The 26775-nt window shown below is 40.5% G+C and overlaps 1 protein-coding gene across 4 annotated transcripts in view; it reads left to right on the forward strand.

Moving 5' to 3' along the window:
- adamts9 (ADAM metallopeptidase with thrombospondin type 1 motif, 9) overlaps positions 1 to 26775 on the forward strand; it is a 290215-nt gene that overhangs the window by 212511 nt on the left and 50929 nt on the right. For 2 of the 4 annotated variants that reach the window (XM_069937131.1, XM_069937130.1), the window contains exons 30-36: positions 2475 to 2645; positions 12981 to 13151; positions 17152 to 17352; positions 18292 to 18421; positions 18567 to 18661; positions 18758 to 18852; positions 18961 to 19094. In XM_069937131.1, coding sequence (XP_069793232.1) covers positions 2475 to 2645; positions 12981 to 13151; positions 17152 to 17352; positions 18292 to 18421; positions 18567 to 18661; positions 18758 to 18852; positions 18961 to 19094 — 997 coding nt within the window. Of the gene's footprint in view, positions 1 to 2474; positions 2646 to 12980; positions 13152 to 17151; positions 17353 to 18291; positions 18422 to 18566; positions 18662 to 18757; positions 18853 to 18960; positions 19095 to 26775 lie in introns of those variants that run through there. The other 2 variants (XM_069937132.1, XM_069937134.1) reach the window with 2 other exon arrangements.

Genomic DNA, 26775 nt, shown 5'->3' on the forward strand with positions numbered 1-26775 from the left:
TTCAATCACCTTGATCAAAAATGATTTGTCCTTAATAAATCCACAATGCTATTCTTGATAGTCCAAGCAGTTATTAGTCTTCTCCTAGTTTATTGTTTCTGATTATGTTTCCCTTGCCAGCATTAAATTGACTGACCTGTAGATTTCAGGTTTATCCTTCTGCCCTTTTTGAAGAGGATCCAATGTTTTCAGTTTTGTGGCATCGACCCCCTATCTCAGAAACACTTACTGAAGATTGAGGCCAGCATCTCGTATTTACTTCTCTCAGTAACCTGGACCAGGTGACCAATGCTATTTTAGCTTTTGACAGCCTTATGAATGCCTCCCCATTATTTATATCAATCCCATCTGTTGTCATAGAACCTTTCACATTTACCACAAAACCGGAAAAGTACACATTCAGTTCACTCAACCACGCTTTGTGTCTGCACCCAAAGGTCTCCATATCAAGCCCAATCGAATCCCCTGCATCTCTAATGAGCATTTAACTTTAGCATGTCTCCAAAGATCGATTATTTCCTTTTCGACATTGCTTCAATCGTGTCATGTAACATTTAGCCCTACTTATGATAACCAACATTCAAATATGTTTTATTTTCTTGTTTCTGCCTTCATTGACAAGGAGCAAAGTGCACATACTGGAAAATTAACTAATCACTAATTTTTCAACTGTGCCAAAATAGTTACTGTATTTTTTTCAAGGGCAAAGACCAAGACATATTAGCCATGGAAATTAATAATTACTATGAGCATAACATACGCTCGTGCTATCCTGGTATTACATTGGAACTTTCAGACCTACGTATTTACCTTTGATTACCATTGAAGTGAAAGAGAGAAGTACAAAAAACTGCAGGGGCTGGAAACTTGAGCAAACAATGAGCTGCTGGAGGAACTCAGCCAGATGGAGGACCATCCCAACCCAAAACATTGATTGACCATTTCTACCCATGGATGCTGTCTGACTTGATGAGTTCCTCTAACAGCTCATTATAGTGAAACATAGAACCTGGAGAATCTAGTTGTTTTCCTGTTCCATCAGATTTTATCAACATGTGACACAACGCTCTGTTAACCTTAGTTTAATATTTCTTTAACACTTCAATGAACAACAATCTCTGTGAGATTAGTTTTCAAATTTCAGTTGGCACAGCCTCCACTCGAGTTATGTCACTGAATTGAATGTGACACAACTTCAAATAAAATGTTTTCCATGTGGTTCAGCTCATTGCTTAATGTACACTGTAAATACTAAGATTTTCTCAAATATCATATTTCAATTTCTCCCAAAAACAGGCACTAAATATTCTAAGGTGGAACATATATTCCTAAAAAGCTGCTGTTTTATCTCCGATAATATTGAAAACATATTTTTAGGAAATGTCTTCTTCAAAGTTCCATATTGCCATGGTTTTTGTCTGCAGATTCTAAATTGCAGCAGACTATGAAGATAAAAATGGTAACAGATGGATGTGTGAACAATTAAATATCTGTACTGCTTTGAATTAGATGGACTGTTTCAAATCTGGTTTTGATCAAATCAGTACTGTAACATTTTTTAAATGCATTATTTTAACTTTTCTAAAAGAACCCCTTGTTATTGTGGCTTTTGAGATAAAGTGAGCTTTTTTTTCAGATGTCCATTTCCTACAAATTGAAGGCAAAGCTACTATTATTTATTTAAAAATCTATTATTGTAAATAAAATCAAGCCATCACTGGAACTTTTAAAACAATTTCATTGCATTGTATTGATTTTAATTTTGATGGAATTAGGGAAGTTCATTGCTGTGATGCACTGGTAGGTTTTGGAACAGCTTGCAATTATTTAAATTGTTCAAAAAAGTTATAAACCAGATATGTTTTTGACACTTAAAAGGGTTTTAGAAATATCTTCATTGCCATGGGTGAAAGACCATGTAGTATTTATCCCCTCCCCCCATGCAGTGGGCAAAGTTCCCAGATTCCAGACAGCAATAAATTACAGCAGTGATTCCAAGTTACTGATGTAATTGAAGTAAGTGCTCTTAAACTATCGACGCATTATTCTAGTATTCGTTAGCTTAATTTGAAGTGGACAGTTAGCGTCACGGATTTTACCTTGTTGATTTTAACAAACTGCATTGCCCAAAGTAGAGGGTTTCCAAATAAGGCAAAAAGCTAAGTAATAATAGTTAAAATAATAAAGTAAGATACAAAATGATAAGAGTGCATAAAGTATGTATGAAATAATGATAGAAATTCCTTACCAGATAAAATATTATTTATAGATTATGGTCAAGCTTATTACATTTGACCTTTGAATATTTTTATATTGGTTTTGTTTTCCTAACAGTATTGTCAGGCTTTAGTTGTTCAGATATGTAACATTAATAAACTCAAAAAGGATTTCTGCTTCTAAAAGCGCATAACCCAAGTTTAAAAGTACTGAAATAGAAAGTTTCTTACATCTTCTTACCTTTGCAAATTTTACAGTGTTCGGCCTTGTGTGGAAGTGGAATTCAGCAACGAGACGTCTTCTGCCATATCTTAAACCAGAGCATTGAAGATTCCCTGTGCAGTCAGTCTTCTAAACCTGCTTCAGTTCAGCCCTGTCAAAGTGGAGTATGTTTGCTTTACAGCTGGCATGTTGAAGAATGGGAAAAAGTAAGTACAACAGCTGCAAAGGCACAGTTCAGAGTAAACAAGCGAAAGGCACTCTTCTTGGCATGCACCAGTCTTGCTTGAGGTGTGATTTGTAAACTCGGATCAGATGGCTGGCTTCATGTGGTTAGGAGGATGTTTGACGTATGGCCAAAGAGCGGCTAAGTCAGAGGAAAGAAAACCTCTGCTGCATGGAATTAGGATAAATCCAATTTAATTGTACTTTAAATGTCATAAAGGAAAATAGTTTTACAACTTTTCAGCTTAACAGTGTATTCAACAAAACATTTCTGAATATTATTATCCTGTAATAAAATTATATCTTCAATGTGTGAATGCCAAACTCATCCAATTTATCAATTCAGTACAAATGTATTTATTTTCATGTTTTCAAACTGTACAACTTAATGCCTTAATTGTTAAATTGTGATGGAAAGAAACAAATAGTCCATCTAGCTACTATATAACTACATGACGTTATGAAGTTTTTATTTTTTTTAGATTGTTCTTTTCATTTATCATGTTGATAAGAAATAAGAAATTTGCAATTCAACTCAAAGCAGTTGCAGAACTATCAAAATTTAGTTCTATTGTTACAAGGTAATTTTACCTCTTTTTTTAACTACGATCTGTTCTTCCTTCCAGCCTCTTCTCAGTTCCAGCAGCTGGAATTAGTTAAAGAGCCCATTGTAGTAAGTTAGATTAGCTGTCACAATGCTTTGTTAAAAAAAAAATTCCAGGCTGCAGGCAAATTTGTGCATGCTCTGGAAATGTACAACATTTTATAGGCAGATTTCCAAGAAAACTCTTAAAACAGCTATGGACACAAACTAATCTACTTTTTGCTGGAAATTTGTACTAATGTCGTGCAGATGTGCAATGTGCTTCTGGCAGCCTTCTCAGCTGAACAGTGGTATTAAAGTCCCATTTGTTTGAGGAGATTATATTTGTATCTAAGGATTATTAACTATAACATTTAAGAAAAACAGATCTGCAATGTCTATTTCATATTTGCCAATTTCAGAATGAGAACCAACCTCCTTTTAGGCCACAGCCAAGGACTCCTCCTGCAAACTGATGCTTCATCTACAAGTGAATGATTTATGGGGCTGTGCTTTAACATTTTAGAAAATGCCATCAAGGTCAGAGTAGACGAACTTGAAATTTTACCCATGTCTGATTTTAATTTTACAATCCTGAATATTTTAAGAAGTAAATCAATTAGTAAACTTCAAGTTTATAGAAGGAATAATGAAAATTATTCAAAGCAAAATGAAAGCAGAAATGTATTTAGTCATTAGAAAGATTTCTTCATTAAAATGTGGCTTCATTTATTTTGTATTCTGAACAAAACTATAAAAGTAAATCCACTTCATTTACTTTTCAAAGCACCAATAAACCAACACAAAAGAAAAATCAGGGAGAGAACATATTTTTTAAAGCAATATTGCTTTTTTTTAAACAAAGCTCATTACCTGCTTTTGTTGGAGGAAAATATACCAGAGTGAAAATCAAAGATTAAAAATCATGTGAGCTGATGACACCCTGCTCCTCCCGGGGAACTTTCTGTGCTGCTGCTACCTTCAGAGCTTTTTCTGTATCCTGCACGCCGTTAAAGACGATGGTTTCATCAGCTGGGGGAAGTAATTAACAGGAGGATTCCGGACAACTGCCTACTCACTGTTTACCAGTGCTGTGCTTTTGCCTAACTGGTCTGTGGGCAGTTCTCCTAATTTGGCACGTCCTTAGATGTTAGCCTGGATTTTTTAGGATTGAGCTGGGCTTGCATCTATCTTTGTTGTAAAAACACAAGGCTGGAGAAACTCAGCAGGTCAAAAGTGTATTTTATATATCAAAGATAAAGATACATAACCAACATTTCAGGCTTGAGCCCCTCATCAAAGTATGAGCAAAATGTAAACAGGCGCTCTGGTTTATGACGTGGTGACCTGGGAAAGAAGTTCTAAATCATCCCTTGGAGTAATTCTGGGTGGTGTGCTCGTGTGCGTGCGTGCGTGCGTGCGTGCGTGCGTGCGTGCGTGCGTGCGTGCGTGCGTGCGTGCGTGCGTGCGTGAATCATCTCTTTGAGCAATACGATATGTAAATTTACTGCTAGTGTGTGTGTTTCTGCTTCCTGACATCTCATTCTTTAGTCCTTCAGTGGACTAAATCATGTTGCCTCTGGTGCTTTATAAAAATCTGCCTATGCAAAACATTCTCCTTGCAGGTTAATTGATCTCTCATTGCTACTAAACTTCACCATTTCGGCAACCAGTCAAAACTCTTAGGTGCAGAGCCTTATTACCTTGTGCAACCTTTCATGGAATCCAAGCCTCCAATAGGTGTTAAAGATAAGGGCATTCGAGGGAAGAGAGCAAGCATGAAGGGGAGGCCGTGGATCAGATTAAACATAGTCCAGTCCAGTGTCTCTCTCAGAGAACATTCATGCTCTCTCTCAAGATAGCTATAATGTTCATTAATCTTCTTCAATCGATGTGTACCACAATGGTAACAGCAGTGATACATTGAGAATGTTCTTGCAGGAGCCTATACTTGTTAAGATTTAATACGTCCATCTGGGTAAAAATCACACTCAATCTTGTTTACTTGTTTGCAGTTAATTTTAAGATCTACTTAAGAAGGGACCTGATCTGACATTAGTGCCACAGGCAATGATATTTAAGCAAAGTAAAATAAAATTGCTGAACAGCATATGTTGGAAAAGCCATCAATTTTAGAACTAGCTCTGCTACAGTTGTTCCAGTCTTTATCTTAATAAAAAGCACATGGAAAATGACTGATTACATTGACTCTTTGAAATGCCAAGGGGTACTAAGAGCAAAGATTGCAGATGCTCACTACCACTGAAGGGTAGCACATATTGGTAAATAATAGTCCTGCAGAAATGCAGTATGGATGCTGAGTCAGTGCTTATAGTCATACTATCAATCCTATTTTTAATTCTCCCCATATTTTCATCAATTCTCTCGATATTCTGCCTTCATTGACTCTAGGACAGTGGTTCTCAACCTTTATTTTTACACTCATACACTACCTTAAGTGATTCCTTAGTAACCACAGAGCACCTATGGCATCCTATGCCATATGTAAAGGATTATTTATTTTAAAAATATTTTATTGATATTTATAGTCGCAAGACTATACCATCTGCCTGTGTTGGTGATGCCTCCCTCTCAGGGGCACCGAACAACTTCTACGTGCATTTTGAGGCAAAAATTATGTGACAGAAAAGAAGACCACCTCTCCTCCAAATGATCAGATGCTGGGTCCGACGTGAGGAGAGTGTTAAGCAAGGACAACCATTGGAGAGTTGCTGGTCCAGATAACATACCTGGCAGAGTGCTCAGGGGATATGCAGCTCAACTGGCAGATGTTCTTTCTGACATCTTTAACAACTCCCTGAGCAGCGCCATAGTTCAAAGTGCCACCATTATCTATGCCAAGGAAATCATCCATCTCCTGCCTCAATGATTACGGCCCTGTCGTACTCATGTCTACCATCATGAAGTGCTTCAAGAGACTCATCATGGGGCACATCAAGTTCCTGCTTGCTCCACCCCCCCCCCTCCCCCCACTGGACCCCCTGCAGTTCGCTTATAGATCCAACCACTCTATAGATTATTCTATCACTGTCGCCCTCCATCCAGCCCTCACCCACCTGGAACATAAGGACACATACTTTCGAATGCTGTTTATTAATTTCAGTTCGGCATTCAACACAATCAGGTACTGATAGGGAAGTTGAGCCAGCTGGACCTAAACACCTCCCTCTGCAATTGGACTCTTGACTTCCTGATGGGGAGACCTCAGGTAGTCTGGATTGGAAACAGCACTTCTAAGACCATTACACTGAACATGGGACCCCCCCCCCCCCCCCCCCCCGGTACTGTGTGCTTAGTTACTTAGTCCATTGCTGTTCATTCTGCTGACTCATGGCTTTGCAGTAAAACATAGCACAAACTATATCATCAAGTTTGCTGACAATACGACAGTGGTGGACCTTATTGGTGGGAATGATGAGTCAGGGTACAGAGATAAGGTGCAGTCGCTAATGACTGGTGCAGAGCCCACAACCTGTTTCTGAATATTAATACTGCCCGGGGAATCACTCTCCACTGCCCATTGACAGCTCTACTTTTGAGGATGTCAAGATTATCAAGCTTCTTGGTGAGCACTTGGCACAGAATCTCATCTGGTCCTTTAACACCAGCTCCATAGCCAAGAAAGCCCAGCATCCACTCTACTTCCTGCGAAGGGTGAGGAGAGTTCATCTTCCACCCTCCATCCTCACTACTTTAGAGAGAGGATGCATTGAGAGCATTCTGACCAATTGCAACATCACCTCAGACCGTAAGGCACTGTAGAGGATAGTGGAGTCAGCGGAGAAGATTATTGGGGTCTCTTTTCCTACCATGAAGAACATCTACAACACATGATGCATGCAGAAGGTAAATAACATTGTGAAGGACTTTTCACATCCCTCTTGTAAACTTTTCTCCCTTCTGCCATCAAGAAGGAGGTACTGTAGAATTTGAGTCCACACATCCAGATTGTCCAACAGTGTTTTTCCCCAAAGCTATCAAGCTCCTCAATTCATAGAACATATGTGTACATCATGGATTTTTATTGTATTATGGCCTAATATTTAACTGCTATTTATATAAATCTGCTCCATGGTCTTGGAGAAATTATATCTCATCTTTACTGTGCATTGCATGAGTAGTTATGGTATGAACGACAAATAAAGGTGATTTATTGACTAAACAATTGAACGGTAAAATGTTGCAATGTGCAACAAAATTAGAATAAAAATTACAAATATGATCAATATTGAAGAATCTAGAGCACATTCAATAATAAAATAAAGCATAACAAAAAAAAGAGGAAAAAAAGGAAGAAAAATTTGTTTTTTTTTCCAAACCTCCTTCCTCTAAGCCAGGTTGAAAATGGACATATATGAACTAAGTAACACCTTCTTCGAGAGGAACAACACAGCGCCAGTAAAGGCTGATTTAAGGTGGTATGTGAGTGGGGTAAAAAATGTTGAGAACCACGGCTCCAAGAGTAACTTAGAGCGGCAATCATTGTTCCTTCTGCCCTTGGTCTTTCGCCATATCTTTCCCTCCCTTTATCTCCATGTGCCACTTTATTTCTTTTTGAAAGCATCTAAATCTCAACCACATATTTTGAACCTAAATTCCAGATTTGAAATTCTCTCAGAGTAAATAAATATCTTGATAAATTCATGAGGGAAATAGCATTTATTTGTTGCCCCTAATTTTGGAGAAATCCTATAAGTGGAAACAAGTGAAAGTTTCTGTCATACACATCACAAAATCCCATAGTCCTGATACAGTTTTTCTAAAGATCAAAGCACAACTTGTCTTGCCTTGACTTACAACTGTAATCTTTCTGATCTGGCACAAAGAGTTTTTTTTTCTACTTACTATGTTCTGGGTTTGTGCAGAGACTCAAACTATGCAAAGAGTACATCCTGACCAGGAATGTATAAAAGTTCAACTTCATTTTTTTTAAATTCCTTTTCTCTATAAACAGGTCCAAGCACAATGTGCGATTATTTAATTGTCCTGTTGAACTCTGATGCTATTATTTTTTAATGATTTGTTCATAAAATCATAGAACATGACAACACAGAATCAGTCGCTTCAGTCCATCTAGTGAGTGCCAAATTATCATTCCGCCTAGTCCCTTCGACCTGTATTCAGATCATAGCCCTCCATACCTCTTCTATCGATGTACCTATCAAAACTTCCTTTAAATGTCAAATTCAAACCTACATCCCTACCACCATAAATCTACATCTGTGTTCAGTTTCTTAGTTTCAATTAATTTTTTTTTAACCCAACTGCATCATTTCAAATGTATTTTTATTAAAGTTCATTTGTTACTTTAACTGGCCCACTTGCATTCTCTATGGGATTTTACTCTGTTAAATTCTTTCTCAGTTTTAGTTGCACTCAAATTTGGGTCATTCACATTTTTCTTCTTTGTTTCTTAGTCCAAATCATTTCTGTAAATTATAAGTCATAGTAACACAGGACAGCTCCTTGTGTCACACAACTTTCCATCCTCTCAGGCCTGATGTTTCTCCCACTCTCTGGTTCTATCTATTGGCCAAATGGCAATATTTTTTATTCATTCGTCTGCCATCTCCACATGGCCTTGTCTTTGTCTTTAACCTTATCAAATCTATTTTGAAAATAATGTTTTGCTAGTTGGTCACATTTTTTTCTTTCCATCTACGGGTATTCCTATTTTTTAAACTCCTCCAATTCTGTATCCTTATTTTTTATTTAAATGCAAGGATGAATTTACTGGCCATGCGTAGTGCCCCTTAGAAGGTGTTGATGGGCATCTTGAACTGTTACTTTACTTATAGTGATACAGCTCACATTGCAATTGGATAGAGTGTGGCAGGTGATGAGTCCAGAGCAGGATTGTGTTGAATTTGGAGGGATCTTGAAACAAGTGGCATGTCTTTGATATTGTTGATGTTTTTGTTGTTGACCATGGAAAGGAAATTGCTGACTTGGTATCACGAGGAGGGTTACAGTGTGTCTTACAGATTTTCAATACTGAGGCCACTTTATGTCAGTAATAAAGGAGAAACCATTATGAAATACATTTCTAACCTGAACAGTTTGACTCACAATGTAAACCTTGAAACTGCTGATTCTCCTCACCAACTACTGCAATGAATTAATATCTGGAAAATGACAACTTCACCTATTATATGCAGCTGAAAACTCTCCCATGCCTGCCTAATGCTGGACACGACCTGGAGTTCAGTGCTCAATTACCTTTAAATCATTTGTGTAATTCTACAGGGTTTTTTTTTTTGACAATTAGCCTTCAATAAACAATTATTTGTTTTTATTCATTTGCACCAACTTAATTATTTTCAAAAGTTCTCAAGGGAGTATAACTTGGAATTGTCAGTTTATATGAGTATTATGACAATCTTAATCCAACTTTTGTGAGGACCAAATGTATGTAACCACAGAATGATGTGGCCCTTTAAACGTACTGATAAAATTTTCACTCAATTTCCTTACACTTACTCATTTAGTTTAAGGAAGCTATCAACCCCTTCTGCACCCCACTGACTGAACAGCAATTACTCCAGATTAGTTATCCACAGATTTTATCTACATTGGGTTTCTTTCATCATTGAGAATTGCACAAAAATAAAGAGCTTAGTAGCTCAGCATGCTCATTAAACAGAGTTACAGATGGGTGATTTATAAACTGCAGAGATTTGTTAGCAGTTGACAGACACAGAATCATCCCCTTGTGCAAAAACTTGATGAAATGTGTTGTGAAATTTCAAAAATTGGTGAACTTGTTTGGAACTCATTATTTAACTGAGGTGCATTATACATTATAACACATGAAAATGAGAAAAGATCCAATTGAATTTAAAAGGATACCTTTGTATATTTTGCATGGTCATTTTTCATAATGACTTACAATATCATCTTTGTATTTGATATAAATATATATTCCTTTTAAAATGATGTTGCATAAGCAAATAAAGTGAGCATTAAATGAAAGAAATCTATTACCCAAAAAGCTGTCTCTGCAAATCAAATGCATCAACCATCATCATTTAATAGATGATACATAACATCTATAATATATTGTTATAGTTACAGTAAATCTACATAAATATCAGTATTAACATTGGGGATTGAAGAGCAACATGTTTTGATCAAATAATTTGAAAAGGGTCCGAGTATTGTGAAATGTTATGTGTTGATGCAATTGCATAACAGAGATTGTATTTGGTAGCATTAGTTTTTGACCTTAGAACCAGTTCCCAGAACATTTAAGTAATAAAAAGCCTCAAATAATTGTTTTTAACTAAGCAATCTAAAGGAGGGTCACTGAAATAGTCTCCGTTTCTGCAGATACTAACATTTGTGGTAGAGGAAATACTCGTAAAAAAAAATCTGAAGGGACAGGATTAATAATCATTTGGAAAAGCAGGGATTAATCAGACACAGCCAACATGGGTTTCTCAGGGGCAGAACCTGCCTGACTAAATTGAAGAGGGAGCAAAATGTAATGATGAGGGTAGAGTGTTACATAAAATTTATATGGACCTTAGGAAAGTCTTTGACAAGGTCCCTCATGAAAGATTTGTCCAAAAGTAGAGTTGCCTTTGAAACCAGGGCAAATAAGCAAATTAGATCCAAAATTGGCTTGGCAATAGGAGAGGAAAGATGACGTATAGGGTTGTTTTTGCAATTGGATGTGCCACCAGGATTTGTGCTGAGACTCTTTATGTTTATAAAACACATGAATTACTTGGATGTGTATGTGAGGGGCTTGATAGGTAAATTTGTGGATGACCCTAAGATTGGCTGAGTAGTCAACAGTGTGCAATATTGTCTGAGGCTGCAAAGAGACAGCAATGTGTTGGTGAAATAAGCTAAAAAAAATAGCAGATAGAGTTTAATCCAGACAACTGTGAGGTAAAGCATTTTGGGAGCACAAATGAAGTTGAAACATATATCATGAATATCAGGGTCTTAGGAGTTGTTAGGAACAGAGGGACCTCAGTTGATCCTTGACATGGCAGTTCAGGTAGACATTGCGGTTCAGGAGTTATATAGGATACTATCCTTCATTAGTCAGAGCATTGAATACAGAGGTAGGAAGGTTATGCTGAAACTCCTTGAAATGTTGGCCAGACCTCAGCTGAAGTACAGCATGCAATACTGATCACCAAGGATAGATGATAAAATGCTGATGAGAGTACAGAGGAGATTCCCCAGGATGGAGCAGGTCGGTCATGATGAAAGACTTGACTAACTTGGTATTTTCTCCCTGGAGTGGAGGAGGTTAAGGAGGGGTATGATAGAGGTGTACTAAAATATGATGAGTACAGATAAGGAAGACTGGAGGAAAATGTTACCCTTATCAGAAGCCCCTTTTCCACTGACACTCTATCCCAGGAATTAATTGGGAATTTACTGGGATAGGATCCAGTGGAAAGGAACACTGTCCAAATGCCAGTCTCAAATGACGTCATTTCACACTGGGAATTAACTGCTTTTACCTCTACTCATATCCCCGGTGTTTGCTGACACCAGTGTTCTGATAAAACCAGTGGAAAATGGACAGCAGAAAGTCACCCATTTCCATTTGAAGGTAGAACATTCTGATCCCTGGCGATGAGTATGTTCAGTGGAAAAGCAATTAGTGTCCCAGTTAAGAGTGGTCCAGTGGAAACCGCGCCAAGAGCTTCCTATCCTGGGACACTGCACAGCCAATTAACTGGGGTGCCAGTGGAAAAGGGGCTAGAGATAGATAACCTCCTGAGGACAGATTCTGGGTAAGGGAAAAGTGATTCAAATGAGATATGAGGAATATGAGAAAGTGGTTAATACCTGGAATATACTGCCCAAGCAAATAGTTTCTGGGTCACTGATGGCATTTAATAAGTGTCCAGACGTATATCTGAATTTCTTAGGCATGGACCAAGTACTGATGATGGGATAAACGAGAAGGGTGTCCATTAGTTGAAGTGGGTGAGTTGGGCCAAATAATATGTTTCCATCTGTGATTCTTTGCTGCTTAACCAGCTGAATTCTTCTAGAACCACTATCTTTGAAGGGATTTACCTTCCCCTTTCTTCCTGGCAATGCTAAGTTCTCAATCAAAGCATGTCAGGTCATGGATCGTCTATTAGGTATTAACTGGTGCAGAATTTGTGTTGATTCCTTGGCACGGTAGCATTCAGCAAGTAAGTTTGAGAATTGGGCATTCGAAGACGCAAACTCTATCCGAAAACTTGATCGTCCTAATAATTTTATCCACAGATTCATTAACCAAAATCTGAAATATATTCTTAAAAGTTTCCTTATTAGGACAAAATTGTAAATTCACAATGTAAGATTTGTGGCATGGTATTCTGCATGAAGAACTATGTTTATACCTCTATATGTGTACAAAGCTTCCTGATCAAACCCCATCCACTTAATGTGCAGTACTTTTCTGTATCATTGCTTACTCTATAATTTACCTCAATTATTCCCATTGGTAGAGTTTCACATTTTAATCTCTGGTCAAAAATGCTTCCTTTTCAGTTTTAGGATTTGTGTTCTTATATTTAAATTTCCAGATTTAGATGGTTCATGCAAGTAGAGTCGATTTCTCTTTGTCTATTTCATAATTTGAAATTCGTCTGTTGAATCCAGAGGAATTATCCAATTAGATATCATTATCCAATTAGATATCAAAATATTTGAATACAGCAGAATAAAGCATTTTCTTGTGCTTCCTTTGCAGTGCAGTGCCACCTGTGGTGCTGGAGTAAGGCATCGTAAGGTTACGTGTATCAACCAGAATTCAGAAGAAGTGCATAGTATTCAATGTGATGCAAGCAAAGGGCCATTAACTGTGGAGCAGTGCAATAATCAACCTTGTGAATACATCTGGATCACAGGAGAGTGGTCTGAGGTATAAGAATATTTAAATTAGTTTACAAAATTGCAAAGAATTCAAGGTTCAACTTGGGTTTAAATGTATCATAAAATGCACAACAATTCTAAAAATTCAACATTTTTTATGACAGAATACAACATTTAGGATTAGTATTGAGGGTGTCCTCTTTGAAATTGAGACAATGTAATGTTTGCTGTCGGTATCCAAAAACAAATAAGAAATACTCATTTTCACATTTGTATCAATTTCTTCAGGCCTCTATTTTTTAGTGATAGCTTTCTTTATCAACTTGCAATTCACCTGTTTTACTGTAGTTCTTTACTTACTGGTTTTGATTTGGCTGTCTTGCTGCCATCGCTTTTTTTTTCATTTGTGAAGTACCACTGTGTAACATCCTTTTCCATGACTTTCTGAAAAGTAGGGATAATCATTACTTTGATTGACGGTTGTTCAATTTGATTCATTACCTGGCGTGTTAGATGTTTTGCATGCGTGCATGATGTCTTCGTGTGTGTGTGTGTGTGTGTGTGTGTGTGTGTGTGTGTGTGTAAGTAAGATAGAGCCTATGTGTCTGTGCTTCTGCACAGGAGAGAGCTGAAGGTCAAAAGAAAATATTATTTTTTTAAATCTGTGCGATGGAGAGGCATTGCAATAAAAGGTTAAAGAATGTATACTTTGATATGGCAGCGGAAGACTGCTATGTGACTGCCTTAACTAATCCTCCTGTTGGGGATACAAAATTAAATAGAACCTGGAGCCTTACAAGACATGAGAAGTAATTACTGATGCTACCATTGCATGCTAACTAATTGTTCCATTTGCATTTGTGAGCCTAAATTAAATTTCAAACTCCTGGGTTATTAATGTAAATAAATGTAAATTTTGCATTGTCAAATTAATATCAGTAAAATCTTCATCTCAAACTCCATAATCATTTATTTAAATGAATAAATGTTATCCATGTAGAGTTGAGGGAATGGGACACTGAAACTTTTGTGTTTATACAGTAAAACTCTGTTATCTGGGACCGGTGGGGATTAGTAGATGCCAGATAAGTGAATTTGCCAGTTGCTTGAGATTGGGTGTGGAATGATTGGCGAAGTAACCATGAGGGGGTGCCAATTTTAAACTTCCTTATATCTTACCTACTATGTTTGATGGCATATAAGCCCCCCCCCCCCACTAAATTGTTTCAAAAATACCTCCCGCGTTTTATATGCGCAGTTGAAATTGAGCAGGTTGCCGGCTACTCGCCAAGCTTCAAGAAGCCCACAGAGGTGCTGCAGCTGTCCAGGAAGCAGGCCCGCAGCTTCAGGGGCCACCTTCCCTCAAGTGGCCTGCACTTTCCAGAGCCACCAGTGCCACTAAGTTCCCCCTTGAGAAGGCCGACCACAGTGGCCCCCACCAGCAGTGCAAGTCCGTCCAGAGCCATCGCAGCCACTCACTTTTCCAGGTGAGAAGACCTACCATGGCAGCCTCCACCAGTAGTGCAAGACTGTGTTTTCTGGAGCTGCCGCTCACTTCCCCTGGTGAGAAGACTGATCATAGCACCTCCCGCCAGCAGTGCAACACCATCCAGAGCTGCCACTGCTGCTCACTTCCCCAGTGAGAAGGTCGACCATGGCGGCCCCCATCAGCAGTTCAAGACTGTCCAGAGCTGCCACCGCTGCCGCTCACTTCCTCCAGTGAGAAGGCAGCCACAGCAACCCCTACCAGCAGAGCAAGAGGTGCAGGAGGAACTTGTTCGTCAAATTACCCATAGTGACACTAAAAAAGAATTCTTACTATTCCCTGCAGAAATGGGGGGGGTGGGGGGGGGGGGTCCTTATATGCCTATGGGCCTTATATACCATCAAATATGGTATTTATTTTCTGCAAATTCTTTTGCCGATTGCTTGAATTACAGATAATGGGGATTTTACTGTATATGGTTTTAATATAGTAACAACATCTCAAGGTGCTTGGCAAGGATATCAGCAATTAAACATTCAAAAGAAGCCACATAAGTAGATACTAAGAGAGATAAAGAGGAACAATTTAAGGATCGCCTGAAAGAATTAATGTTAGAGATGATCAGGAAGTAAATTCCAGAGTTCAGCTGGAGCAATTAACAGTGGCATATTTACAAAGCTAGAATTAAAGCATGTGGGTATTTGGGTGATTGTAGCACAGGAGGAAATTACAGTGCTGTTGGGTGATGGAGGTACGAGACCGAGGTCATTAACAGACTTTGAAAACAAATACGTTTTGAATGACCTTAAGTTTTTCAGGGTGGAACTGCTGTAGAGTGTTGGAAGGGTCGATTTAGAAATAACAAAGGCATTGATGAAGAGATGGAAGTAGGCAAACTTTGTGATGTTTTTGTGAAGTTCTGCTCAGGGTTAGACACAACAAAGTTATGGACAGTCAGGTTCAGGCTCAGATAGAGAAGCAGATAGAGCCAGTGGTAAGAGTGTGGATTTTGGTGGAAATTGATAATTTGTTTAGAAATTCTTAAAACATCTTGTAGAAAATGTTCATTTGTTGCTCTTTTACTTCAAATGGGATCATATAGATAATAACCTGGATATAGTTAACAATAGATTGGTGGAAAAGATCAGAGATAAACAGTGAGGGTGCTTTACAGACACCTCTACAGGATACTCCCTGACAATGAAACAAGATGAATGTGACTGCACCCAGATGGAGAATAATTGTGAGTATTTGAGAAGGGAGATTTGATCATCCATATTAATGACTAGCTTCAAGTTTAGAAAGTTAATTTGCAAAACAAGGAAATAATCAAAAGTGGTGCCCTTATTTGTGATTCCAATGAACATAATGAGATCAGGTCAGATTGGAAATTGTTAAATGGGCTGGAAATTTATATTGAGGTGAAGATATATGCAATGTAAGAGAGCAAAGAGAAGAGAGAGTATGATGAGACTAAATTTATTCAGGATGAGAAAACACATTGCAAAGGCTGACACTAAGAACAGGTGGTTCATTCGTGATGGTTACTTTAATTGAAGATCTTCAAGTAAAATCTGCCACAATAGACAAGTCATTTCTACTGCAACATGTATACCATATTTGTTGGCATTTAAAACCCATGGGCATAAAAGAACCCCCTCCCTCCCCCCCCCCCCATTTCAACAGAGAATCACAGAAATTATTCATTCTTATCGATAGCTTAATTACCATATAATGTCCCCTTTCCAAATATTGAGAATTTTTTTTAGTGTATTTACGGGTAAGCATTTAATGTTATTGAAATATGTAGCTACAGTATAGCATTAAAAAAAAACCTGGACAAAACTTGCAACTAGGACAACAGGAAAAATCTTTTTAAAATAAAAATACTGCTGTAATTGACAAGAGGAAACAAAAGCAGTTTAGCTATAGCAGAAAACATTTTATAAAAACAAACTGCCGCTGATGGTCCCTGCACTGATCCCGCTGCCTACTTTCTCCTGGCCACCCGCTGTCGGTCCCCCGTGCTGGTTCCACTGCCCCACTCTCTCCTGGAGGGGAGCGGGGCAATGGGACCAGTGTGGGGACTGACAGCAGGCCACTGGGAGAGTCTCCCAACAGCCCATCACCAAGCCCCACCGATAGATGGTGGTGATGCTAGTGAGCCACGCAGCAACAAAGATCACTGTCCGTTTTACTCACCATAATCACCTCAATTTCTACTTTGCATACAAGACCAGGGGGTATATTTTTAGCTGTTTTTTTTTTTGGGGGGGGGGGAAACCTGTGTCTTGTATGCAATTAAATACAGTAATTCAAAAATTTTATAATCTTACATGAAATCTGATCAGCAATTCAAATTATTCATAAACCTATAAACTGCCACTCTTTAACAATAATTTCAATGTAATACTTTTATTCCCTTTCAAAAGCTGTGGTCAAGTACAGTTCTCTTGTCTAACATTATGGCAGAATAAACCAAAGTAAATTTCAGCATTTTTGATTCCAATATATTGTTAAGGTAGAAAATAAAATTAGATTAACAATTTAACTTTATTTCCAGTGCTCAGTTACTTGTGGAAATGGCTACCAACAAAGACTTGTTTCCTGCAGTGAGGTTTACAATGGTAAGGACCACTATGAATATGGCTACTATCACCAGATTACAACTAACTGCCCTGGGACACAGCCGCCAAACATCCGAGCCTGCTCTCTTGGTGAATGTCCTGTTACTGCTTCATGGCGGGTTGGAAATTGGGGAAGTGTAAGTTCATTTAAAAAATTTTCAGGACACAAATTCAGACCTTACTTTTGATGCAAAGTTAACATAGTCATTTTGTTCTAATGTATTAATGTTTTGTGAAAGGGTTTTATGGACTTTGTTCTTTGAGTTACAGTGTGGACATGTTAAAGTTTTTCCCAGAATGTATCCCGCAAAATAGTAAATTCTATTAGATCATTCAATATGAAATAGAAACAGGAGTAGGCTATATAGCCCCTTGAGCTGCTGCGCCATTCAAAAAGATCATCGCTGAATCTCAACCTCATCCAGGCACACACAGCAGCATGATCAACATAGCCAGACTCTCCCACTAAACACAAGTGCACGTGCATACATATAACTGTGCACGTTATATCTTTTTAATTTGTCTCTCCAGAAGCACTTAAATTTTAATTCCTGCACAAATTCCCATACAAGTCTGTTTTCCTCTCCAATCCTTTGTATCCAAAACCTCCATTATATGTTCAGATTTAAATAACTACATATGTGCCTAATCATCTTGAGATTTTAACTAATGTCACAAAAGTAGTTAGGTTCTGTCATGGAAGATCTTCTTTCGATATAGATGAAGATTGCCAAAATATGATGCATCTGTGTATCTATTACATTATTTTCCAAAGCAAATTTCTATCTCATGTGTTTTCTGAAAGATTGTTATCATTCCTTTTGACAAAAAGAATGTATAGTTAAACCACACAAATTTCAATGTCAAATAATTTCCTTTCCTAAATCTTGACATGACAACAATAAAAAGTCTTTTGACAACAGCAGTAAACATTATATTAAACTCAAAGTAATAACTGTAGATAAAGATCAGGTTGAAATATTTATAGCATTTCTGTTACTTGAATGTACTTGTTACATTTTGATTGATTGTGATTAATGCTGATACTTAATTTCCTTTTTAAATTTTCTTGTAAGTGTTCGGCAACTTGTGGAATTGGAGTCATGCTGCGCTCGGTATACTGTTTAACAATGGAAGGACATTTAAGCAATTCATGTAGTTCAGATACTAAGCCAGAAGAGAGAAGAATGTGCCAGAGTGGAAAATGTAAGCATCTGGATTATTTAGTCCATTTTCACAGCTCCATCTGTTTTCTGTTTGTTCAAATGCAAATGATCATGTTTTGAGTCTGTTTTTGGTTGTTCTGAAGTACATTTGCTAAAATATATTGAAAACCATATTTTTCATGTAGGTGAAGTTCCAGAAAGCTGTAGAGATGTACAGCGATTAAAGAGATTCATTGATGATGGTGACTATGTTCTTAATATTCAAGGGAAGCAAGTGAAGGTATATCCATGAACTGTTTTGAGGAATTAAGAGCACTCATTATTTTTAAATTCTTTTTATTGTATTCGTGCTTCATAATTGCTTTTGTTGTTTCAGATATATTGCGCTGATATGCTCTCAGACAGCCCGAGAGAGTACGTCACACTGATAAGTGGTGATTTGGAAAATTTTTCAGAAGTTTACGGCTACAGGTATAGAAAAGCAAAATATAACTGTGCAAACCTTGTGTTCAGCTGAATACTGTGTAAAATCATTTTCTGTCATTATTAATGTTGCGTTCAACATTATGTTTGATATAGATTGCATAATCCTGCTGAATGTCCATATAATGGGAGTAGAAGAGATGACTGTCAATGTAGAAGAGATTATTTAGCTGCTGGGTATTCTACATTCAGAAAAGTAAGATTGGATATCAACACACTGCAAATAATAAGTGAGTACATTTTTATTTGGATTAATTTAATGTAGCCATATCAATAATAAAATATTCTAGATTTATAAATAAAGAAGCAAGGAATAACTTGAAAAGTATAAACACAGTTTTTTTTTTGGTACTCTTAATCATGCCCCTCTCCACCCTCTCCAGCAGATCACTAGAATCCTCAAGAGAGAGATCAGGCAACCTTCAACTTTTATCTGTCCTTCTAGCAGGCAGGCATAATTCCAGAGAGTGACTGGTCATTCCTGATGTGAGTGAATTGATCAAGGATGCTCATTGTATCAATGTAGAATAGAAAAGCTGGGAGAAGAAGAGTTGGAGCCAAAAGTAATGCAGAGAGACAAGTTTCTGAAAAAAAAACTTTTATAAAAATTTCTCCATGGTGCCAGGACAATAAAAACCTGGGGCAAGTTTTCAAATGAAATTATGATCGATAAACAGAGTAAATGAAAGTAGACTATTTCCACTGAGATTAGGAGAGATGAAAACTAGAGGACATGGGTTAAGGGATAAGTGGGGGGGCAGGGTGACTTTAAAGAGAAATTAGGGGGGACTTCCTCACGCAGAGAATGTTGGGAGTATGGAATGAGCTGCCAGCTAAATTGATAAATTCACAATTATTTTTGACATTTAAGAAAGATTTGGACAGGTACATGTATAGGAGCAAGGCCAGCATTTATTGCCCTGTGAACTGAAGGCTGTACTGGTATGTCTCATATCATATGAGGGCCAGACCTGGGCAGATTCCATTCTCTGAAGGCCTTTATTGGTTCAGATGGATTTTTGCAACAATTCTTAATTGAATTTAAAATATCCAGTTCCCAAAATAGTTAGGATGTGTCAACAGTGGTGTAATGGGTGCTGATCATTGAGAACACTTAAAAGGTCCTCTCTAGGAAGCCTGTCCATTTCTTCCTCCAGTTTTGGTTTCATTTCATTAGGTAATGACCTTGGCCAGAAGAATCCTAATGGAGTTCTGGGATCAACATGAATTTTGGTTGTGGTGCCCAGTTTACTTTGTCTCCCTCACATTTTCAGTGATGTTCTCTCATTTTATTGTGCTAAATATTCCACAAAATGTGCTTGGTCTAGAGCCTGTAATGGCAACTAGTGTAATGCTTTAGCCTGTCATGTTAACTTCCAATAATTCAATGCTTTGATCTGCATCGGTCTTCAGACTAACTATATACAAAAGTGCAGGAGAAACTCATAAGATCATGCAGATTCCAGAGAAAGCAAAAGACAGTCAACATTTCAGGCCTGAATGCCACAAAGGACGAGGAACACAGGCTAGTAGGTATTAGGTGGATGCAGGTAGGAGGGCGAAGAAGAGAAAGGAACACCTGGTCATAAAGCTGAAGAACAGTGTGGAAAAAAGAGGGAGAGCAGTATGAGAGGCTCACACAGAACTCCCTTCAGAGAGGGAAAATTTCTTCGGGGTAGGCATCTATGAGGTACCATCAAATGACTCCAAAAGACTGAAGTTGTGCAAACTGATAGGCTTTTATTTGGTATAGAACAAAAGCATATCCATGCTGCCTGACTGGGGGTGCTGTGGAACAGTCACCTCTGTTCAGGAGCCTGTGGGAGGATCCACAGGTACAGTTGGACAATGGGTGTGCCCAAACAGTTAAATATATACATACAGTGGTTTATCACATTCACCCCTTGTTATTTTAAAAGAGTTCAGCGGGCTGAAGTGGTGATGAAACAGTTACAAATTAAGCCTTTCATGTGGTCTGGTTTTTTGCTGTGACTGTCGTAATACCGGCTACGATTGCTGCTCAGTGGTAGGGACCTGGACAGTCTGGGGCACCTGTGTGCAATCATCGGCGTTGAACTGGTGGGAATGTGGCGACGAGTCTGGTGTGTCCTCTGCTGTGGTGAGGTAATGTGCCATGGCCCTGGTACATTGTGGGTGGCTAGGGGTGAAGGGGTGTGGAGTGATCTGGAGGTCTCCAGAGTCCCTGAGGGTGCCAGATCCCTGACGGAGACAGAGTCTTCATGTCCATCAGGGTACGCCATGTAGGCATATTGGGGGTTGGAGTGGAGGAGATGGACCTTTTCAACCAGAGGGTCGAACTTACGGCTGCTCACATGCTTCTGGAATAGGATCGGCCCTGGGAACATCAGCCACACCAGCAGCGTGGTCCCTATTGCAGATTTCCTGGGAAAGGAAAACATATCTTCATGTGGTGTGATATTCATGGTAGTATATAGCCCATTCAGAGCCAGCTCTTCAGCGCTTGACGTCCTGCTTTGCGGAAACTGCCAAAATGTTTGGCCTGGAAGTCAGCCTGAAGAAAACTGAGGTCCTCCATCAGCCAGCTCCCCACCATGACTACCAGCCCCCCCACATCTCCATCGGGCACACAAAACTCAAAACGGTCAACCAGTTTACCTATCTCGGCTGCACCATTTCATCAGATGCAAGGATCGACAATGAGATAGACAACAGACTCGCCAAGGCAAATAGCGCCTTTGGAAGACTACACAAAAGAGTCTGGAAAAACAACCAACTGAAAAACCTCACAAAGATAAGCGTATACAGAGCCGTTGTCATACCCACACTCCTGTTCGGCTCCGAATCATGGGTCCTCTACCGGCACCACCTACGGCTCCTAGAACGCTTCCACCAGCGTTGTCTCCGCTCCATCCTCAACATCCATTGGAGTGCTCACACCCCTAACGTCGAGGTACTCGAGATGGCAGAGGTCGACAGCATCGAGTCCACGCTGCTGAAGATCCAGCTGCGCTGGATGGGTCACGTCTCCAGAATGGAGGACCATCGCCTTCCCAAGATCGTATTATATGGCGAGCTCTCCACTGGCCACCGTGACAGAGGTGCACCAAAGAAAAGGTACAAGGACTGCCTAAAGAAATCTCTTGGTGCCTGCCACATTGACCACCGCCAGTGGGCTGATAACGCCTCAAACCGTGCATCTTGGCGCCTCACAGTTTGGCGGGCAGCAGCCTCCTTTGAAGAAGACCGCAGAGCCCACCTCACTGACAAAAGGCAAAGGAGGAAAAACCCAACACCCAACCCCAACCAACCAATTTTCCCTTGCAACCGCTGCAATCGTGTCTGCCTGTCCCGCATCGGACTGGTCAGCCACAAACGAGCCTGCAGCTGACGTGGACTTTTTACCCCCTCCATAAATCTTCGTCCGCGAAGCCAAGCCAAAGAAAAAAAAAAGAAAAATATAGGTAGTATATAGAATGGAGGACCATCGCCTTCCCAAGATCGTGTTATATGGCGAGCTCTCCACTGGCCACCGAGACAGAGGTGTACCAAAGAAGAGGTACAAGGACTGCCTAAAGAAATCTCTTGGTGCCTTCCACATTGACCACCGCCAGTGGGCTGATATCGCCTCAAACCGTGCATCTTGGTGCCTCACAGTTCGGCGGGAAGCAACCTCCTTGGAAGAAGACTGTAGAGCCCACCTCACTGACAAAAGACAAAGGAGGAAAAACCCAACACCCAACCCCAACCAACCAATTTTCCCTTGCAACCGCTGCAACCAAGTCTGCCTGTCCCGCATCGGACTTGTCAGCCACAAACGAGCCTGCAGCTGACGTGGACATTACCCCTCCGTAAATGTTCATCCGCGAAGCCAAGCCAAAGAAAAAGAAAGAAGAAAAATAGGAGGGTCCTGATGGAGTGGAGCACCACTGGAAGGACCTCTTGCCATTAGGAGACTGGAAGGCCCCTAGACAGCAGGGCTAGGAATACGGCCTTCCAGGCCGTAGCGTTCTCCCTTTCCACCTGCTTATTCCCTCAGGGTTTGTAGCTGGTGGTCTTGCTTGTGGTAATGCCTCTGGTCAGCAGGTACTGGTGCAGCTCGTCACTCATAAAAGAGGACTCTCAGTCACTATGAATATAGCTGGGGTAGCTAAATTAAATGAATAAACTGTACAGGGCCTTGATGACTAGGCCAGCTGTCATTGTCAGAACAGGCCACAGCAAATGGAAAATGAGAGTATTCATCAATAACATTAAGGTCCATGGAGTTGAGTTCTATAGAGGCCAGGGATCCTTTGAAGTCAACACTCAGGCATTCAAAGAGATGGGTGGCCTTTATCAACTGCACTCTGTCTTGCCAGTAGAGGTGTGGTTTGCACTCCACGCAGACCTAGCAGTTTTTGGTCATTGACCGGATCTCTTCAATGGAGTACAGCAGGTTGCGGCTTTGACAAAGTGGAAGAACCTGGTAACTCCGAGATGGCAGAGATCTTTGTGAAGGGCTTGTAAGTGGAAAATTTGTGTGCTGGCATAGGTCCCGCAGGATAGGGCATCAGGTGGCTCATTGAGTTTCCTAAGCCAGTACAGGATATCCTAATTGTAGGTGGACATTTAGATTCTCCTCTCGATATCTTGTCATTCCTGATTTTACCCACTGCTGATTATTGGACATGAATGCACATTGGTCAGTTAGCAGGGTGAATCATTTACTGGCCATGTAGTGTCTCCAGTGCCACACTGCCTCTATAATGGTTTGGACCTCCTTATTGACAGAGGAGTGTTGAATTTTTTGGCCTTGGAGGGTACAGGAAAAGAAAGCAACTGGTCTGCCCACCTGGTTAAAGGTAGCAACCAGAGCGAAGTCTGACACATTGCTTTCCATCTGGAATGGGATGGATTCATCTACAGAGAGTGCATTGTGGCCTTGGCAATATCTGCCTTGATGTGGCTGAAGGCTGCACAGGCCTCTGGCATCATAGGGAAAGAGGTGGATTTGATGAGGGGCGGGCCTTCTCTGCATAGTTATGGACCCCCACTGGGCATTATAAGAGAAAAAACCCAGGCACACTTTCAGGACCTGAAGGCTGTGGGGGGAGGGTAAGTTCCAGGAGTGGGTGCATAGGGTCAGCGTCTAGACCAATGACTCTGTTCTCAATAACACAGCCAAGGATGGCAAGGCAGTTGTGAGAAACTCACACTTAGCCTTATTGTACGTGAGATTGAGGAGCTTAGCAGTTTGGAATAATTTTTGAAGGTTGGCGTCATGGTCCTGAAGGTCATGGCTGCAGATGGTGATGTCTTCGAGATACGGGAATGTGGCCTGCAGCTCATACTGATCTACCATTCGGTTCATCTCCCGCTGAAGGGAACCTGCAGGAAGTGGAAGAGGTGGTCATCCTCCTCGAACCCAGTATATTGGCGGTGCTTTAGGCAAATAGGGAGGGAACTGATGAGATGCAGATTTCAGGTCGACGGTAGAGAAGATTTGCTTCACCATATCGGATATAGTCGATGACCATCCTTTTCTTCTCCCCATTCCTCACTACCTTCACTTGTGTTCTCCAAGGACTGGTGCTGGGCTCAATGATCCTCTCAATAAGTAGCCGTTGCACCTCCACCAGAATAGAGCCCCTGTCCCCGGCACTGTACCATCTACTTTTGGTGGCGACAGGTTTACAGCTGGGGGTGAGATTGACAAACCGGGGTGGAGGTGTGATTTGACACTAGTGAGGCCACAGATCATGCGTGATGAGGAACTGGGTAGCTGGATGTGTGCAATGGGGGAGGAGAGCTGAAGAGTAGGTGGACTGCAGTGGGTGATTCAAGAACTGCTAGTAACAGACAGTGAAAGGTGGATGAGGCCCAATGAATTCCATTGTCATGGTTTTAAAGTGACATTCAAAATCAAGACCCACTAGCACAGCAGCGCAGAGTTGTGACATCACCAAAAGTTTAAAATCTTTATTGTCTGTGCCCCGCTCGGTCAGAGTCACAGACTCTGTGCAATAGCCACAGACATACGTCGTATGTGACTTTGAGGCCATGGAAATCTTTTGGTTGACTGGCCTTACCACAAGGGAGTAGCGCTGCACTGTTTCGGGATGAATGGGGACCTCAATGCTCCCACTATCAAACAGGCAATTTGTCACACGGCTGTTTACCTGAATATCCATCATTGACCTGCTCGAGTGTGATGGAGGCCAGTGTCAGAGCATTGCTTGTCGCTGCAGCAGAGAGATTGAATGCTGATTTGGAAGATAGTGGTGTCCAAGATGGCACCCCTCACGGCCCGCACAAGGCACTGCTGAGTCCCGAAGATGGTGACCCCCCATGTCTTGCACATGGTGCATGCATAGTGTCCCTTCTTCCTGCAGCTGGAGCAGACTGTGTCTTTCACTGGACACTCAGGTCTTCCTCGGGTGCTTGTCTAAATCGCAGAAGTAGCACTTTGTGTGCTCCCGGATTACAGCAGCTGTGGCTGGGTCGTTGACGGATTCTGGTGATGGTGGTAGAATGTGTTTGCGGAGTACTGTCGCCATGGTTAGATTGTTAGCAGGGTGAAGGAGTGGCAGTACGTCCCAAGATAGTAGTGCCTGGGACAACCATGAGGCAACCACATTGTCGGTTGAGTAGGCCTCCATATTCTGAAGGGCCATCTCCAATGTACCTACCAGTTCATCTGCTCTCCACAGGCTGAGCTCCTCTTGCTCCAATAGTCTTGGGCGGATGTAATTTGACCTGATCCCTGCAAGATAGGCATCCGTGATCAGGTCCTCCATGTACTCCTCAGGCGTCATGGCCTTGTATTCACAGGCCCTTCCAAAGGTTCGCAGGGCTCGGAGGTACTTGGCATTTGACTCCCTGGGTTGCTGCTTTCAGGTCACCAGGAGGTGCCTGGCATAGACTTTGTTAATCTTTCGCAAGTACTGCCCCTTTAGAGTGTCTGTGGCTTTCTATACAACGCGGCGCCCCTGATCATCAAGTACACCAGAGTGCCGGCTCGAGAGTGCAGTACCTGTAATTTGTCAGTCTCTGACCGTGCGATGACTGAAGGTGCCTGCAGGAATGCCTCGAAACAGCATAGCCAGAGTTCAAAGTTGGTGGATGCCTCAGGTGACTGAGGGTTGATTTCCAGCTTCTTGAGCTTCAGGATCTGCTCCATTGTAAAAATTAGAGCAAATAAAATTGATGCACCATCAATGACTCCAAAAGACTGTAGTTGAGCAAACTGATAGGCTTTTATTTGCTAGAGAACAAAGGCACGTCCATGCTGGTCAACTGTCCTGCACTGGGAATGGGGCTGTGGAACAGTTACCCTTATTCAGGAGTCTGAGGGAGGGGCTACAGGTACAGTCGGCCAATGGGTGTACTCAAACAGATAAATATATACGTACAGTGGTCTACCACAATCTGTTGAAGAAATTTCACTGTAGAGAAGCCAAATGGAGGTAAACAAAAAGTCTGCAGATGCTGGGGTCTAGTACAGTACACAAAAGTGCTGTAAAAACTCATCAGATTATTGGAAGTAAAGGCCTCAGCCCTTCATCACTCTCGATGTGCTGGGTTTCTCCAGTTGTTTTGGAACTGCATTAAATCCCAGTATCTACAGATTTGTTGTGTGCCTTTTTAAGTTCAGCCCATCTTGTTGCATATTCAAACTGGTTCAGCAATGCTTCCTCCCATTGGCGAGTTAATTGTCTTGTGTCTGTCATTCATGACAACAGTCAGAGGTTCCAGAGTTTAAGTTAGCCCGTTATTCATTCCACATTATGAACTCTAAGCCCAATCTTTGGTTGTTACTTTTATATGTTGAAAATGGCCACCTTCCTTTGATTTCTTATTTTATTTTCTTTGGTTAATTTTACTTGATGTTTATTCCAACAAGCTGTAGCAGTGTGGTTATAAAACCATCCTTGTAGCACTTACCTTGAC

This window comes from Narcine bancroftii, chromosome 5 (genome assembly GCF_036971445.1).
Source record: "Narcine bancroftii isolate sNarBan1 chromosome 5, sNarBan1.hap1, whole genome shotgun sequence".
In the NCBI taxonomy this organism is placed as follows: Eukaryota; Metazoa; Chordata; class Chondrichthyes; order Torpediniformes; family Narcinidae; genus Narcine; species Narcine bancroftii.